Source organism: Nyctereutes procyonoides, unplaced genomic scaffold (assembly GCF_905146905.1).
Source record: "Nyctereutes procyonoides isolate TBG_1078 unplaced genomic scaffold, NYPRO_anot_genome, whole genome shotgun sequence".
Lineage (NCBI taxonomy): Eukaryota > Metazoa > Chordata > Mammalia > Carnivora > Canidae > Nyctereutes > Nyctereutes procyonoides.
The window spans coordinates 42340810-42360067 of NW_026575044.1; the positions used below are offsets into that span (position 1 = coordinate 42340810).

Below are 19258 nucleotides of genomic sequence, written 5' to 3' on the forward strand. Positions count from 1 at the left end.
AATATATTATTTGTATACTTATTAGTTACATAATGCCATGAAAGAAAGCTCACCTTTGTTTGATGATGGACAGCCTTGGGGAGAAGAAACTGAAGATGGAATTATGCACAATAAGGTATCTTACATTACCACAAACATTAGCATTATCTTGATATTATTAACTTTGTCATTGTTGAAATTAGTAGTCTTTTGTAGAGTTTGTCTTTTCGCTTCCTGAAAAACTTATAAAATTGAATCTTTTAAATATTAATAGATTTATTCTTGAAATCACATTATAGTTTCTTAAAATTAAATAGGTATAGAAATTTAAAATGTTATATAAGTGGGACACTTGGGTGACAGTCAGTTAAGCATCCAACTCTTGGTTTCAGCTCAAGTCATGATCTTAAGGTCATGGAGTTGAGCTCCACATCTGGCTCCATGCTCAGTGCAGAATCGGCTTGAGACTCTCGCCCTCTCCCCTTCTGCCCCTCCTCTAGCATGTGTAGCAGTGCACTTGTGCTCATGCTTCACGCTGTCTCTCTAAAATAAATAAATCGTTTTTACAAAGTAAGTATAAATAAATAAAATGTTAACTAAGTAAAAAATGCAAGAAAATTAGAATTAAATCATAACACATTATTGTTTTATTTATAGATGTAACATTTCTTGCCTACCTTTTAGAATGAAGTTATCAATACTGGCAACATAAGTCTAATATAATTATTTGTCAATAGAAACTATAAGTCTTTGAGTCTTAAGATATTACATGTAGGTTGTTTTGTTTTGGCCTTTTTAGTCAGGCATATTACCACTTAGATCTGAGTTGCCACGTCCAAAAGGGATTGAGGTAAAAGTGTAAACATGGTCTAAATTGGTTCCCAAGCCATACTTTATTGGAGCCTAAACTGTGTAAGTAACTCCACCGTATTTCCTAAAATAAGCAAATTTACGTGTCTAAATAGAGGAAATACCAACTCCAAGGAATAGATTTATAATACTGATATTAAACATTAATGTGCCAAGCACATGTAAAAGATCGATCACCATGCAGTCCCTAAGAAGGAAAACAATTTTCTATGATAATTCTAATCTACACTCTTTGGAGCATTTGACATAAAAAGAAAGTGGCAAGAAACTTCAGTTTCATTTTTTTATTACTACCTGGGAAATAGTTCAAAGAGGTATCACTGCTTTTTTTCCTTTTAAACAGGGAGTAAACCATACCTTTTACTACTTCAGGATTGACCCCTGCTGGAAAAGCTGTTAGAAAGCCTTTGATCATACTCTTGAGAGAATTCTCCTCCTATGTTGCAGTATGTGTACTGGACTAGATTTATCTCTACCTCATTTTTCAGCCAAATACAATTTCAACACTTATTAAATATTTAATTTTTTGACATTTATCCTAAAGGTTACAGCAGTAAAAGTTATTCTTGTTATTTTAGCTATTATTTCAAATGACAATATACTGAGCAGCACTTTGGAAATTATAAAGGGCTATTATAAATTAAAGAGGGTTTTCAAAGTATCCAGTTTCACCAGATTCTAAGCCTCACCTTTGTGGATACAGAAACTCAGTTTGTTAGTGGCAGAGCATTTGACTGCAGAAACTTAATTTTGTTTTTTTAATCTGCAAAATCAATATTGACCAAACTTAAAGAAACTAATTCACGGTCACCAAATTCACAAGAGACTGATCTGAAATAGAATGAAAATATATTAATTTATCATCAGTGGTTTACCTTTCCAGTTACAGGAAGACTCATACTGCCTCTTCAGAGTACCCTTTACATATCAACCAAGTAATAGAGAGGTTACTTAGTTAGCAGAGATCAGCACAAAGGGAATTGGGAGATACTTATTTCATCTAGGCTTTGGAAAATTCTGATCCGCCCTTCTCACATCCTAACAAAGCATGCATCTTCAGTGACCAAAACACCTCATAACTGCAAATATAGTGTTACTTTTTCTTGGATAAATATTAAAAATGACAATATTCTACTATTTAGATCTCTACAAACCAAGCCATTTATTTAGACTGAAATTACTGTGTAACTATAGCCTTCATTCTGATTTTCATAGCTAGACTTTGTCAGTTTAATCGGACTTAGATGATCATCAGTTCATGAGTTTTTCATAAGGTTCATTCATAAGGATAATCTGTCCCTAAAGATGAATGTGCATTTTATGTTTATGTTTATGTTTATTAATAAGCTTCTGTTGTTTGACCTCAAAATTCTGAAGATATGTTTCTTTACTCTTTACTAATTATCACCATTATCTAAATTTATGTTCTTTCTATCCTCATCACATTGGAAGTAGCAGACCGAGTAAGTCTGTGCAGCATAATTAATGATATATACTAGGTTTGTATCTCGTTTATAGGAATTCATATAACTAGTATTCCTGACTTGTTTTAATTCAAATTTCCACTTAGAAAAATGGAACAAACTAAATAGAGAATAATAGCTTTGTTTTAAATCTGCTTAACCCAATCAGTTGTTTTTGGACTACACCATAAAATGCTATGAGAGTTTCATGACTGGCGCTGACAGTTTTGAAGAGATGAATGCAGAGTTGCAGTCAAAGCTGAGTAAGTGTTCTCATTACTAGTGTGCTTGCTATTAGTCATGTATTAAATTCTGTTCATGGAGTTGTAGCTTATTTTACTACACCCAACATTTATATGAGCTACTCTAAATGTATCTTGATGCCTACTAATTTTCATCTTCATTGTTTCTTTGATGGAGAGAAGTGATAGTTAAGCAGAAAGAATACCAATGTTGAAGTCAGTCTGAGGCAAAATCCCTTCCTGGTTATGTGACCTTAACAAATTACTTAACCCAACGAAGTTTTGCAAGGATTATGTGGCCATGTACATAAAGTATCAAACACACTACCAGAAACACAGAAGATAAACAGCAAATGTTATTCCTGTGATATTCCTATAATATTCTAGCTCTACTGTTCGGGAAATTAAAGTGCTAATTAGTCAAAAGATCTAAGGTCCTTTCAAAATATGTGGTAAGCAGTTAATGGACCATTATATTTCTGAAGAAAGAAATTCTTTATGTTTCCACTCTTTTACAACCTAGGGACATTCAATATATACTTGATAACTTTAAAATGTTCCAGAGGAATTATTTTACTTTTTTTTTCCTTTTATTGAGGGATCCCTGGGTGGCGCAGCGGTTTAGCGCCTGCCTTTGGCCCAGGGCGCGATCCTGGAGACCCGGGATCGAATCCCACGTCGGGCTCCCGGTGCATGGAGCCTGCTTCTCCCTCTGCCTGTGTCTCTGCCTCTCTCTCTCTCTCTCTGTGTGACTATCATAAATAAATAAAAAAAAAAAAAAAAAATTTTTTCCTTTTATTGAAATAGTGTTAGATGTAAAATGAGTGGTGGGTAAAACATATAAGATGTGTAAAACTATTTCTCTAATGAAATCAATCAAAATGGTAGAGCATCACCTTGCCATTATTGGCACAAAAGGCGAAAGCATTTCCCATATATTCCCATTGGACGTATCTTCCTGAAATAACAAGGACAATTTCAGCTTGTCCACATAAGAAAGGGATGTAAATGATGTTTTGTTTTAAAAGAGGAAAATTCACAGTGATCTAGTATAAAAAGAATTTAGTGAATTCATTTATTCAAACAATATTACATACCTACAGTGGGCAAGCCACTATTCAGGCACTGAGGATACAGTAATGAATAAGAGATAGAAAATCCGTGCCCTATGAGATTACCTCTACTAGAGATAATAAATAAGCAACTCTAAGTCAAAGGATGATAAGTGCTATGAAGAAAAATAAAGCAAGATAAGAGGGCAGACAGTGTAATGAAGGGAAAGGTTTGCTATTTTAGAGAGGATATCCTTCACTGGTAGCGTTTTGAGCAGAGACTAAGAAGGAAATAAAGGGAAAGCGCAATCAATGGTGAAGAACTGGGGGAAAATGTTTATAGGCAGAATTGAGATCTTAACTAAGTTTTGGGGTTTTCTCTCCAGAGGATTTATTTAATGTAGATGCTTCTAAGCTGGAGTCACTAGCAGCAAAAAATAAAGCATTGAATGAACAAATTGCAAGATTGGAACAAGAAAGAGAAAAAGAACCGGTTAGTAAACATGCTTATCATTGATAGGCTTATATACTTAGCTCTTTTGAACTCTTGATCTCCTTAGAGGATATCAGCTATTTATTTAAAAAAAAAAAAAAAAAAATCTTAAAAGTTCTTTTTTTTTTTTTTTTTTTTTACATAGGACAGAACTCCCCATGAAAACATGTTATCTCTAGAGCTTTGTTTTCCCTTGTGATCTATCAGTCTTGAACTAATGGTGTTCAGAATATGATGAAAGAATCTTACCTATTTACATAAGACTAAAAAGATCTTTTGAACAAGGTCTCCATGTTACACACCGCTAGGGAACAATATTTACAAGAAGCCCTGAGTTATGTAGTTAGTGAAAAGGGAATGGTGATAAGTGGCTTTATATAACATATTGTATTCTAAGGGTTTTCTAAAAGCTAAATAATATGCAGATACCTAATTTTATTTTGTGAATTATATTACTGAAATGCCTAGACTGTTTTATAAAATATCAGATTTTAAATGTTTGTGCTTTTTCATTCTGGCCCTTGGCTTTTTGTATCCCAACTGACTTCCTGAAAAGTATATCTTCTTAATTAGGTAATAACAGCAAAGTTCCCTTTTAGTTCTTTGGCTCCTTCTAAAAGGGAAAGGAAATGCTAATACACCTTTCTCTAAGATGAATTTAAATAATACTGTGTTATTTTCAAGTAAAGTATGGAATGGTTGTCAATTAGAATAATATGTTATTTTCTTTAAAGAATCGTCTAGAGTCATTGCGAAAACTGAAAACTTCCTTACAAGCAGATGTTCAAAAATATCAGGCATACATGAACAATTTGGAGTCTCATTCAGCAATTCTTGACCAGAAATTGAATGGTCTTGATGAAGAAATTTCTAGAGTAGGTAAGTACAACCAATGCTAAAAGAGGATATTCAAACTGGAATGGGGACCTGCTTGGGATTTATCATATACAGACACAGCTTTGTCATCCAAATCATTTTTCCGTTAATGGTGAATGGCTATAGCAGGCTACCAAGTTTTCAGTGCCTTCTACATGTATTAGTTTTCTGAGGCTGCTGTAGAAAAATACCACAAATTTGGTGGATTGGAACAACAGAAATTTTTTCACTCACAGTTCTAAGGGCCAGAAGTCCAAATTTTAGCACAGAGAATTCATTCCATGTCTTGCCCACCTTCTGTTATCTGATAGCATTCCTGAACTTTTGGCCGTGTCACTCCAATTTCTGCCTTCATCCTCACATTACCTTTTTTCTATTCGTGGGTCTTCTCTTTTGTTTGTGTCCATTTCTCTCAGCTCTGTCTTTTAAGGACACTTATGATGGCATTTAAGACCCACTAGATAATCCAGGGTAATCTCACCTCAAAATATTTAATGTAATCATATCTGTGAAAACCTCTTTTCCAATAAGGAAATATTTACAAATCCCAGTAATTAGAATTTCATATGCTTGAGTGACCATTATTCAACCTACTACACCTTCTAACATGTTTTCACGTGTCTAATATATTTTTTTTTACATGTCTGATATTTTAAAGCCAAGAGTGACCTAACCTAAAAACATATGCTGCCTGATACAAATAAATATTCTATTACACCTTATAATTAACAAGCCAGATTCTTAAATCTCTACTGGCTTTAGTCTGCTACAATTGGTCTTATCCTCCATCACTCCTCCTAAGCCACTTGGGTGAAAAGTAACTTGGAAAGAGAGAAGTACTACAGTTCCATGGAAGCAGAAACCCAATTAAAGAAAATGTGTTTACATCATGTGTGTTCTTAACCTTGTTTTTCATAAGCATATATCAGTCATAATCATAAAACTGTAAGGTACTGTTATCTAACTGTAAGATACTGTAAGATATGGATTATATTTCTGTACTGCCAGCAGGAGAGCAAAGGAAAGTATCCATACATTGCAGGGCCATTGGATGGCACTTTACAAAATGAATAACTCAGTGGACCTACTGTAGTATTTTTCTGGGTGTTTGGCTGCTTCAATTTTATTCTTATAGGATTTTATAGGCTATGTCTATCCCACATAGGATTTCTATAGATAGTCCTTAGGTCCTTAGGATATTTGATTTAATGCTTAGTATATGTAGTAGTAACCATCTGTCAAGTCAAGGATAATAATTATATGGAGTATTTGTCAAATCAGCTTATTTTTTTCCAAATAACTCTGATTACATATATTTGATTTACTATAAACCAAGCCTTTAAATTATTTACATTAGCCCCAATGTTTGTTCTATGTAATGATGTGATAGACTAATTTTTATTATAGCAATATTTGTAATGCAGTTAAATCAATACTTTATAATATTTTCTTTCTCATTAGTATTTAAGAGAATTGTCATACTTCTGACTTTTCTTGTGAGAATTTTCCCCAATAATTTCAAGCTGAAGAGGTGAGAGAGATACTTTAGCAATCATTTGCCATTCCAGATTGATTTAGTTTGAGATAATAATTTGATAACTTAACCTAAGATGTTTTTATTCTGAGTATTTTAACTTTCATGATTATTTAAAGTCATTCATGGCAAAGAATGAAAGACCTATTTAAACTATATGGATATTATACATTGTGGATTTTTTTGTGCTATGATAAATGTATAAAGTTTTACTTCAACTATTAACTTATTTTGAGCTCAAGTGTAGAGGTTTCCAAATACAGTGCTACAAATGAATTATAACAAAGCCAAGATCTTGACCATGTCAGCCCATGGGATGATTGTCTTGGCCCCTTTGGTCATGTGTGTTCTCATCCATATATCCCAACCAGCTTAAAAGTACTATCATATTCTTTGTAAGCTACAAATAACAAAAGGTTGGGAAACACCATTCTATATAATCCAAAATATTTTTAAGTTTGATAACTTTTCTTGCCCCTTTGCGTGATCATTTGATCATTTGCCGTTTCTAAATACCATTATCTTAGTAAAATAATATAGTCATTCTTGCTTCTTAATCTTGGTGATGTAGTTGGTTAAGCGTCCAACTCTTAGTTTTAACTCAGATCATGATCTTGGGGTCCTGGAATCAAGCTCCACATCAGGCTCCATGCTCAGCATGAAGTCTGAGATTCTCTCTCTCTATCTTTCCCTCTTCCTCTCCTTCCTGTGCTCTTGCTCTCTCTCTCTCTCTCTCTCTCTCTGTCAAATAAATAAATCTTTTTAAAAAAACAAGTTTTGGTAAATAGAGCAAGAACTTAACCACTATAGTTACTTACTATCTGATCAAACTACTGAAAATGTCAGTGAAATAATAAAGTGATGTATTTAATATAAATATTTTTATGTTTGTGAAAAACTTGTAAGTTTTCTGACTTATTGCAAAGAATCATACTGGAGTATTAAAAGCATTTGAACTGAGCATTGGCAGACTATCCCTTTTAAGTGTAATAATTCTCAATCCAGTCATTAAGTCTGAGGTCATTTTTTTTTTTTTTTATGTAGCACTTTCTGAAAGTCATGCGAGCCAATAGGGAAGTAAGTTTCTAACATAAAACTTTAATTGTATCATCTTTCAGCAATGTTATTAACAAAGTGGGATCAAGTAGGATCATCCCCAAAAAGAGAAGAGAAAAATATACATGTACATAACTTGGAAATTTAGACGTCTTAATCAACTTTATTAAATAATGGCATCCAGGTGCCTGACTGGCTCAGTTGGTAGAGCATTTGACTCTTGATATTGGGGTTGTGAGTTAAAGACATTAGGTGTAAAGACTAAATTTAAAAAAAATTTATTTTAAAATGGCTCAGTGATCTTTTAAAAATAAATAATGGCCTCAATTTCTTTGTAGGAATTGAAAAACTTAACTAATTTGTTTTAATGCAGAACTAGAATATGAAACAATGAAACAGGAGAATACTCGCCTACAGAATATTGTTGATAACCAGAAGTACTCAGTTGCAGACATCGAGAGAATAAATCATGAAAGAAATGAATTGCAGCAGACCATTAATAAATTAACCAAAGACCTGGAGGCTGAACAACAGCAGCTGTGGAATGAAGAGCTAAAATATGCCAGAGGCAAGGAGACGGTATGTCATATCATTTCCAGAGTGGCAACTTAGAGCTGACATCATAAAGGTCTATCCCTATTAAGAAAAACTGGGTAGAATAAATTGGCTAAAGAAGTAAAACATTTTAGCATTGATATTTTACTAAAACACACTTATCCCTTTATGTCAATTCAATAACACCCCAATTTCTCTCAATCATATTTAAGGTAGCCTGTAATTTTTAGTAGTAAACCAAGAAAAAAGCAAAAATATCTCTTAAGTCCATGAAAATAATTTTCATAAATCACATGCCTTCTAGAAGAGGGTATGAGTCAATTCTTCATTTACCTATTCACTAGTCAAACATTTAATTAACATCTGCTGTGTGCCACTTCCCATGCTGAGCTTAGAAGAATAAAAAGACAGACTCTCCTCTCAAGAAACTTCTGATCTAGTTGATATTTTTCTACCAAGAGATCACACCTCTAAAGATGTTTGCACAGGGTATTGAGAAAGCATATAGTATACCTAACCCAAATGTAGTGTTTTTGTCTCAGGGAGATACATGAGGTGATTTTTAGAAAGGTTTCCTTGAGGAGGTAACACTTGAACTGAATTGGGGAGTATAAGTAAGAGTTATCTTGGCAGGGACTCCTGGGTGGCTCAGCAATTGAGCGTCTGCCTTCAGCTCAGGTCCTGATCCTGGGTCTGGGGATTGAGTCCTGCATCAGGCTCCCTGCAAGGAGCCTGTTTATCCCTCTGCATATGTCTCTGCTTCTCTGTGTCTCTCATAAATAAATAAATAAAATCTTAAAGAGAAAAAAAAAGAAACTCTGTCCCCATTAAAGAACTCCTCACTCTCCCCTCCCCCAACCCCTGGAACCACTAGTCTACTTAAAAAAAAAAAAAAAAAAAAAAAGAATTATCTTGGCAAAGGTAGAGGATTCAGCAAACGAAGAAGTATATGGGAAGGCCCAAAGAGAAAATAGCATGTTGTATTCTGGCATCAGAATCTTTTCATATGGCTGTAGCTTAATAGTGAGGGATATGGCACAGCAGAAGAGAAGACTCGAGAAAAAGCGCAGAGCAGACCATAAAGATTCTTTTCATATTTAAAAGTTTGGACTTTATCCTGAAAGCTCCAAGAAGCCCTCAAGATTTTTAAGCAGGGGTGCCTGAGTGGCTCAAGAGGTTAAGTATCTGCCTTCAGCTCAGGTCATGAGATTGAGCCCCACATCAAGAAGGAGCCTGCTTCTCCCTCTCCCTGCTCATTCTCTCACTTTCCCTGTCTCAAATAAATAAAAATCTTTTTAAAAAAATTTTTTTTAATCACATACTACGTTTCAGAAAGATCTCATTTTTGGTCATGGGAAAAATGGATTGGAAGGAAACAAAACAGATAAAGATATGTGGCAGTAATGTGATGACAAGTTATGAGCTGAATTTAGATAGTGCTCAAAGAAATGGGTAGATCCTGACTAGTTAGGAGGTAGAGTGAATAAGACTTGATGAAAGAAAATGAGTGTATTCATAGTGTCTGGCTTGGGCAATGGGGCAAGCAATAGTACCACTTACTCCAAAATAGAATAGAAATCAGGCATAGAGATAGTATGCTAGACCTGTTAGGTCCATGGGGCATCCAAGTGAGAATATCTAATAAGCTGTTGTTCTGTGAGTCTGAACCTGAGCAAACAATATGTGTGTTTGCAATGTAGATTAAGAAAAATCAGTATGTATTGTCATTGAAGCCACAAGGGTAGATGAATTCACCAAGGAAAAACGCATAGGAAGAAGGGAGCACTAGCATCTTAAAGTGGGCAAAGGTCCCTTAAAAGTGAACTAAAAGAAACTGAGGACTAACAAGAGAGTTCAAGAAGATAGAAGCTGAGAAAGGAAGTCAGGAAGGAGTGAGCAGTGTCAAATGCAATAACAGGATTTAAAATTTTCTCTCAGATTTGGTAACAGCAGTCACTAGTGACCTTCACTAGAACCAAATTATTTGACTTCATTTCAGTTTTATAGATAGTATAGTATCCTTTTAGTCAACATTGTTAAGAAAGTAGGCTCACTGGCCATATGAATTTCTAGATAATTAAAGTTGATCCTTATTTTTGTTGGCAATCCCTTATAAATGTTCTATACTGCCTTGCTAGCTATGCACTATTTACTCTTTCTTTTTAATGTAGCTCTCAGTAGACATGAACTTTTTCGTAATGATTTAGCATAATCATGACATGACACCAATGTATTCTAAAACAATAAGTTAACAGGTTGTCTAGGGACCAAATAATATTTTCCTATCAGATAATTTCAAAGTTATCTTTTCTGCTACATACACTATTGCATTCCTAAGAAGTTATTTAAATCAAGACTTTTTTAAGAACAGGCAATAAAACATGTCTTCCAAAGGGCTATCTTTTTTTTTTTTTTCAGCAGAAAAAATAGAGTTTCAAAATTAAGTTTTGAAGTTTTCTCCTCTAGTATTTTCAGTTATAATGTTTGTTTATTGTAGGTATAGTACTAAAATTTATACCTCACTGAGAAAAATTTAGTTTCTGTTTTGCTCCAAAGGTAATGGGGTTTTTTGTCCTATTACTTCCAGCACTTTCCTTAGCACATTATTTCTTATAAATACTTATCACTATGTTAAAATGAAAAAAATAGTTCAAACAAATCAGCTGTTTCTGCCCAAAGGGACAGTATTGATTTTTCATCCTGGTCACCTTATAAAGTACATTATAGGCATAATACAGATGATTTCTAATTTTTAACTGTGTTGCATTTTTAAAAATTTGTATTTTACACACCTACACATGTAATTTTTCATGGAAAGGACAGTTCAGCATGAGCAGTAAACGCTGCCTCCTTTTTAGGCCTGTTTCACCATACTTTTGCTCTGCTTTGACTATCTTTACTCTCTCATCCTAACCTCTGTAATCTCTGTGTATTAAGGAGAAACATAGACATTTATAAGAAATAGACTGTAAAAAAATTTTTTTTAATAAAAAAAAAAAAAGAAGTAGACTATACTGGTTATCCTAAAAGTCTTTGAACCTAGAATTTGGTAACCTATATTTTAAATCTGGATTTGCCATCACATACCTGTGAGGACTCAGCATGTTATCTAACCTCTCGTAGCTTTGATTTCCTTTTTAGTAAAATGAGGTGTGGATAAACTACATCAGTGAATCTGAAATGAGTTCCTTCAACAAACATTAATTAATATATTTTATTTCTGAAGCACTGTTTGGGAAGGGAGAAGTTATGAATCTCTGGACCAGGTGAACTCCTGAGTTTATAGCTAGCTAAAATTAGCCATATAAATGCTATTCTTTGTTTGGGAAGATGAGGCTGAAAGAGAAAATTATGTGGGAAATAAGTAAGCAGTGATTTGGTTAGGGACAGAGTAGGCCATATACAGTGAGAAGAAAACCTTAGGGTACATACTAGGTAAGAGAAAGATTAAAGAATGATAGTAGAGGGGATCCCTGGGTGGCTCCGCGGTTTGGCGCCTGCCTTTGGCCCAGGGCGCAATCCTGGAGTCCCGGGATCGAGGCCCATGTTGGGCTCCCTGCATGGAGCCTGCTTCTCCCTCTGCCTGTGTCTCTGCCTCTCTCTCTCTCTCTATCATGAATAAATAAATAAATCTTTAAAAAAAAAAAAAGAATGATAGTAGAATGCAAAAGTTTAATATAAACATTGTATCTTTTTTTCTGGACTGATTTTTATTCCACATGCCACCTCTGACTGGTAGTGGATCTGGATCTCTGTTGAGGTAAACATTGAACCTGCATCTCTCATTAGGAAAATGTATGATCAGTTTTCACTGTCTGAATTAGTTGTAGGAAGAAAAAAATGTGTCACACATTTGCTCTCCCTGCAATTAGACATGGTAAAGTGCATGGGCTTGTAAAAACTGTTTTCATTTAGAGAAATAAAATGCTAGTGAAGAACAGAAGCAACTACCTGTAAAACCATTTATTAAGGACAAACAGCTACACATCTTAGTAATCCCTAGAAAGCTATATTATAATTAGAGTAGTTGAAATTATTTCCTGATTCATTAGTAAGAAATGTTAAATGAGTGGCACGTGGCTGACTCAGTCTGAAGATTTTGTGACTCTTGATCTTGGGGTCATGAGTTTGAGCCCCATGTTAGATATAGAAATTACATGGATGGATGGATGGATGGATGGATAGATAGATAGATAGATAGATAGATAGATAGATAGATAGATAGATAAAATCTTAAATGTAATATATAAGTAGTAATGCTTTTAGGAGCTTTAAATTTTTGGAAATTACAAATTAAGCAAGTTACAAAGAATGTTCTTCCCCCATTGCATTCTTTCACTTGAAGTGTTTGATTTTGTGGCTAGAAAACAACAGAAATTATGTGTGTATTAAATTAGTAATAAGTGTTATGAATAAAAATAAAGTAAGAGGATTGAGAAAATCAGGGTGCTATATTAGAGCAAAAGCCTTTTTTTGATGATGTAATTTGAACAGAGCCCTGAAAGGAAAGCAGACCAGGAAATATGGAATTGTGGTATTGAAATATTTTTGTTAAAATAACATATGTGACTTAAATGGTTGCATTTCACTTATTTTGGATAAATGAAATGTTTAATTTTGTAAATTGACAATATTAAGGTTTATTTTGTTTCATAATTTCTCTGACACTTTAAAAAGTAAGTTTTAGTTAATACCTGAATATAGATTCTTGTTCCAAACTACTTGGTAAATGAAAGAACAGTAGTATATTGCTTACTAATTAATTACAGTCTTTAAATTATCCTACAAATTTAGTGTGAATAAAATCTTTCATTCTTTGTATTTTAAAACTACCACCTTTACTACTGAAATAAACCAAATTACTAAACTACCATAAAATACATATAATTTTTATGTATAATTGCAGAAATGCTATTTGAAAACCTTATGGAATGGGACTCTTCGGTTTACTTTAACATTCCTTTTTGTATTCTCTTCTTACAGATTGAAACACAATTATCAGAGTATCATAAGTTGGCCAGAAAATTAAAACTTATCCCTAAGGGTGCTGAAAATTCCAAAGGTTATGACTTTGAAATTAAGTTTAATCCTGAAGCTGGTGCCAACTGCCTTGTCAAATACAGAGCTCAAGTTTATGTAAGTAATCATGAGTACTTCAAAAGATTTTTAAATGGTATGACTGATGTCTAGTTAATTTATTTATAAGAGTTTAAACTTCAGCATGTTCATAACTGAGGACTGAACATAGAAATAAAACACTGAAATTTTTAATCTACTTTCTTTTTGGTACTTAAATTCTCTCTATTGTACCGTCCTCTTTGAACTATAAAGCCTTTTCCTCTCTCCTTACTTTATTTACTCAACTAACCAAAAGAAATTTTGATTATATTTAATATAGACACTAGGATTATAAAGAGAAAAATTACCTGTGCTCTTAAGTTGCTACTTGTCCCCTCAGAGAAAGAAAGATATAAATAAATCATTGCTATGTATGTGCTTTATTAGAAATGTTTATAAGCTATGGTATTGAGATCAATTCTTGCCAGAATTGAGGGGAAAGAAAAATATCCACAGAGGTAGTGGACATAGAATGAAATCTTGAAAGATGAAGTATTTATTGGGATGGTCTGTGGGAAAGAGCTTCAGGCACAAGGACACAAATGAAGGCATGTGCGAAGGCATGAAATATAATAGGGCATTAAGTAACACCAGCAGTCAATAATGAAAAATCTGCACCAAATTTTTAAATATGGACAAGGATGTAATTTGAAGAAGAAAATTTTTAAATCGTTCTGTTGAAACTTCTCAATTATTCACAGATTTTAGTATTTTAGTGCTCCCTCAAAAATATCAATTTTCAAAATACTTAGTTTTGAATAAAGAATGTCGGTGAGGTGGACGGTTGGGTGGCTCAGTGGTTGAGCATCTGCCTTTGGCTCATGGTGTGATTCTGGGGTCCTGGGATTGAGTCCCTCATCGGGCTTTCAGGAGCTTGCTTCTCCCACTGCCTTTGTCTGTCTGTCTCACTCCTCTCTCTCTGTGTCTCTCATAAATATATAAATAAAAGCTTGGAAAAAAAAAAAGAATGTCAGTGAGAGTCTAAAGGTATGCATTTTTCCCTTGAGAATTATTCATTCAATAAATTATTTATTAAGTACATACTATGTTATATACCAGCTAGGTGCTGAAGATGAAGTACCCAGAAACAACCAACTCCTGCTTTCCCAGAGATCATAGTTTATTGGTGAACAGAATTTGATTAAATAGGGTTAGACTCATTTTCTATAGAAAAAAAATTGAGGGGATCCCTGGGTGGCTCAGCGGTTTAGTGCCTGCCTTTGGCCCAGGGCGCGATCCTGGAGTCCTGGGATCGAGTCCCACATTGGGCTCCCGGCATGGAGCCTGTTTCTCCCTCCTCCTGTGTCTCTGCCTCTCTCTCTCTCTCTCTCTCTCTCTCTCTCTATATATATATATATATATATATATATATATATATATATATATATCATAAATAAATAAATAAATAAGTAAATAAAATCTTTTAAAAAATTCATCCAATAAACAGTCTTTTACTGAATTGTTTCTCAAAGAATAACTAGGTAGGCAGGTAGACAGAGACAGGCTGGTAGGGATATAGTTTACACACCACTATTTTGAGTTGTTTGATGCTGATGCAAGAAAATAATTGTCTGCATCAAATCATTGTAGAAAGGATTACCCAGGGATGTCTGGGTGGCTCAGCAGTCAAGCATCTGCCTTTGGCGCAGGGCATGATTCCAGAATCTGGGATCGAATCCCATATCAGGCTCCTTGCATGGAGCCTGCTTCTCCCTCTGCCTAGGTCTCTGCCTCTCTGTCTTTCTGTGTGTCTCATGAATAAATAAATAAAATATTTTTTTTTAAAAAAAAAGGATTACCCAGTACAAAAAGAATGCACATTCTGTGAAAAGAGGGAAAAGTTTTTCTGTGATCTCTGAAAACAGTTTTACATAATAATAGAACAATAAGAATAGGAATAGCATCCAGAAAGTATATAACCCCACTGTTATAAGTAGTATTTGGAGAAAAGTTCTTAGATTAAAGAGGCATTTCATCTTTCAAAAAAAGAACAGCCAAAACTAAAACTCAGCAATAACTTCAAAAGACATACTAAAAACATAGTAACATACAAAGTTTTCTTTTGGTGATGAATATGATTTGGAGTGAGAGGTGGCGGTTATACAACATTGAATGTACTAGAATGCCACTGAACTATATGCTTTAAAGAAGTAGTTTTATGTTAAATTCATTTTAACTTAATTATTTCAGTTTAATCATTTTTAGTTTTTTAAAGATTTTATTTTATTTATTCATGAGAGACGCAGAGAGAGAGAGGCAGAGACACAGGCAGAGGGAGAAGCAGGCTCCATGCAGGGAACCTGACATGGGACTCGATCCCAGGTCGCCAAGATCACACCCTGGGCTTGGGCTGAAGGCAGGGCTAAACCGCTGAGCCACCCAGGCTGCCGAGTTTAATCATTTTTAAAGTGTGAATATGACCTCTATAAAAAATATAATAATGAGAAACTCATATTATGTTGAAAGAAAATTAGATGATAAATAGAAATGTAAGCAGTAAGAATTTCAAGGTTGCTAATCATGTGGAGATGCCAGGTGAATGGCACACCTAGAGGACATGGGAACTCTGTGCCTCTTCTCAAGTACGTTTCCCTATGCATCTCTTCCATCTGGCTGTCCTGACTTTTATCATTAAGTAAACTGGTAAACATTTGTCTATTCTGGACTCCTACCTTGCATTATTCATGGAACAACCCACCCTGGTGATCTCTCTGCGGTAATGTGTCGAGATGTTCCTAGTTCTTTTTGCAGCCTCCGAGTCCTCGTTGTAAGTTATTCAACCAGTCCCTGCTGGTGGACATTTGCTGTTTCAAGTCTTTTGCTATTATAAAAAAATTTCAATAAATACCAAAGAGAAGATATACAAGCAGATAATTGTAAGATTAAACAATTGAAAAGGATTAAGAGAAAAACAAAAATTATTTTCAAAAGAGATAGCTATATTGGGACGCCTGGGTGGCTCAGTGGTTGAGCATCGGCCTTCGTCTCAGGGCTTGATCCTGGAATCCTGGGATCAAGTCCCTCATCGGGCTCTCTACAGGGAGTCTGTTTCTCCCTCTGCCTGTGCCTCTGCCTCTTTCTGTGTGTCTCTCATGAATAAATAAAATCTTTTAAAAAAATGAAAAGCTACTGTATTAAAATAACTGTACTTATAAAATGTTTAAATAATAGCAATGAATCTTCAGACTCCATAAGCAAATCTAAGATTTTGCAAGTATTCAAAACCAAAAGCAAGTTACATTCTATAGTTACAGAAATTACACTGAAAATTAGTTTTGTTGATACTCCTGGATAGCTCTTCGGTTGAGCATCTGACCCTTGGTTTCAGTTCAGGTCAGGATTTCAGAGTGGTGATATCAAGCCCCGTGTCAGGCTTTACACTCAGCAGGAAGTCTGCTTGAGATTCTGTCCCTCTGGCCCTCCCCCTGCTCCTGTGTTATCTCTCTCTCTCTCTCTCTAGAATAAATCTTTAAAGAAAAAAATTAGTTTTATTGTCTTATTTATGATGTATTAATTTAGTTTAGAAACATCATGGCTTCACTTTTTTTCCTCCAAAGTGGCTACTTCTATCATAATATGTAAATGCTTCCTGAGAAATTTTGTAATTACATATATCATATGTAACCCATATCCCTGTGTATTTTATAGGTACCACTCAAGGAACTCTTGAACCAAAATGAAGAAGAAATGAATAAAGCTCTAAATAAAAAAATGGGGTTAGAAGATACTTTAGAACAGGTAAGTAACAAAACAATTATTAAAAGCAAAAAAAGGATTTTTAATACTTAAATGTGGTTTGTAGTTTCTAAGGAATAAATTTTTAAATAAGATATTATGGAAAATAAGAGTTGAGTACACCCTTGTCTTAGAAATATTTGAATTAAATTTTTAAGTAACTTCTTAAACATTCTAGGCTACACATACATTGATGATGAAATGATAAATGAGTAAATTTCCCTTGTTTTAAATGGAAAATTGTCTCTTTCAACCTGAGATAATTTAATATCCCTTTTAAGTTTTATTTATGACAAAGACTTAACAGGCTAATAATAAAGAAATTTAAATAGTTCTAAATGAAACTTCGCTCCTTTAATAGAGAAGACTCAGTTTTCTTAAGTAATCAAAGACCTGTTAAAAACAACACAGGAAATTATTTTAACAAAACACAATCTTTGCTTTCTAGGCAGATTACCTAAAAGTAAAGAAAAACTTTGTTTAAAATTCTTATTATTAAGAGTAGACCAATAATCTAAGAAACCTCTTCTATTAACAGAAAGAAAACCAAATTCTAAGTTTGTACTGGCTTATTTTTGATATTAAAACTCTAGTACTTAATTAAAATTCATTCCAATCTTGGGGCCCCTGAGTCTGCCTTTGGCTGGTCATGATCCCGGGGTCCTGCCCCACATCAGGCTCTCTGCCAAGCAGAGAAGCAGAGCCTGCTTCTCCCTCTGCCCCTCCCCTTGCTTGTGCTTTCTCTCTCTGTCTTTCTCTCTCTCTCAAATAAATAAATAAATAAAAATATTTTAAAAAATAATTCATTCCAGTCATACAACCCTGACCACACATAGGATGTTTTTCCCTTATTATTTCTAGCAGTTTTAATTACACATATTAGAATTTCTAACCCTTAGAAATTTTTAATTTCTAATGAAATCTAACAAGTCAGAAATTAAACTTTTACATTACCATTCTGTGGATTAGCAGACAAATACTTTTTTGTGATTTCTAGAAACATGCTTTTGCACAGAAAATTTGTCAGAGTGGCATAACACATTTACTAGTAAATCCACATACCTTGAGTTCCTCTGTAGAAGGAAGTAAAAAGTGGATAAACCAATATTCAGCAATTAATGTTTCAGTACTTTATCCTATTTGAAAATGATATGAATAGTGAATGAATTTAACTTAACTCATCATTTAACTTAACCTAGCAAAACTTTAAGGTTCCAGGTTACCAAAAAGATTTAGAGAGACTTTTTAAAAGTTCACCTAAAAACTTTTTATCTTATTTACATCCATTTAATTTATTTGTTTTTTACTATGTTTAGATTACCCACCAAAACTTCATTAGACATTAGACAAAATCAGCCATCATCCCAAGCTAATTTTTCTTGCTGACAAATTTTGTTGAGTTAACATAAACTCATTTGATTGATAAACCCAGGTGGAATAAGACTTGTATGTATGCATTTTATTCAGTGTTGATAACTTGAAAGAAAAGTTTATTTTAATTAAATCAACAAAGTTTAAGCTAACGTTAGTATTAAATATTTTCTTCGGTGACGTAAATTCAGAAAGTATTTGGGTTAGTTTCTATTTTATTTTAACTTTATGAATACTGAATTTATTTAAGCACTTATTTTAAGTCAATTTAATAGAGCTTTTTTACAAAAAAATTTTAGTAATACCTTCCAGAGGTAGAAAATACCACTCATCTATAATACACATATAATAGACACACATAAACATACAGACAGATGTAAATAGAGACCTTATGGCCTCTGTGTTACTAGTTAGAAAGAATTTGTATCTAAGTTGTTTTTCTGGTAGATGGAGTAAGTTAAAGCTGCCTGCCTGGATGGCTTAAGCTGAGTTTTAAATATTTCCTTTTTTCATTTTTTTCCTGATAAGAATGACCTCCCTGATGTTGTACTTTAACATTTAAATCTCAAAGGCACAGGGAAAGAATACAAGTTACAAGCCTTTTAAAATAAATGAAGGAAACTTGGGCACTGATTAAAAAAAAAAAATAGATGAACTTTGAAATGCTTCTAGAGCTGCATTTCTAGTTTTGCAAAGAAGTGAGTAAATGTGAAAATCTGTCTTTGTTCAATTCACAAATTATGCAGTATCCCATTATAGAAAAGAGCTCCAAATGGCTACTGAAAAGGAAAGAGAATAGAAGCACACAGTTAGGAACCCTAACAGTATCCTGAGTGATAAATGGTAAAAACTCAAACCAAAACTATTGCAGTAAGGATAGAAAAAAGAGATTGAAAAATTGGAACAATGTAATT

At 33.8% G+C, this 19258-nt stretch overlaps 1 protein-coding gene across 2 annotated transcripts in view; it reads left to right on the forward strand.

Moving 5' to 3' along the window:
* Positions 1-19258, forward strand: part of NDC80 (NDC80 kinetochore complex component) — a 46263-nt gene that overhangs the window by 14533 nt on the left and 12472 nt on the right. For both annotated transcript variants that reach the window (XM_055324593.1, XM_055324594.1), the window contains exons 7-13: positions 26-115; positions 2482-2575; positions 3993-4099; positions 4834-4978; positions 7939-8144; positions 13104-13256; positions 16887-16976. In XM_055324593.1, coding sequence (XP_055180568.1) covers positions 26-115; positions 2482-2575; positions 3993-4099; positions 4834-4978; positions 7939-8144; positions 13104-13256; positions 16887-16976 — 885 coding nt within the window. The remainder of the gene's footprint in view (positions 1-25; positions 116-2481; positions 2576-3992; positions 4100-4833; positions 4979-7938; positions 8145-13103; positions 13257-16886; positions 16977-19258) is intronic.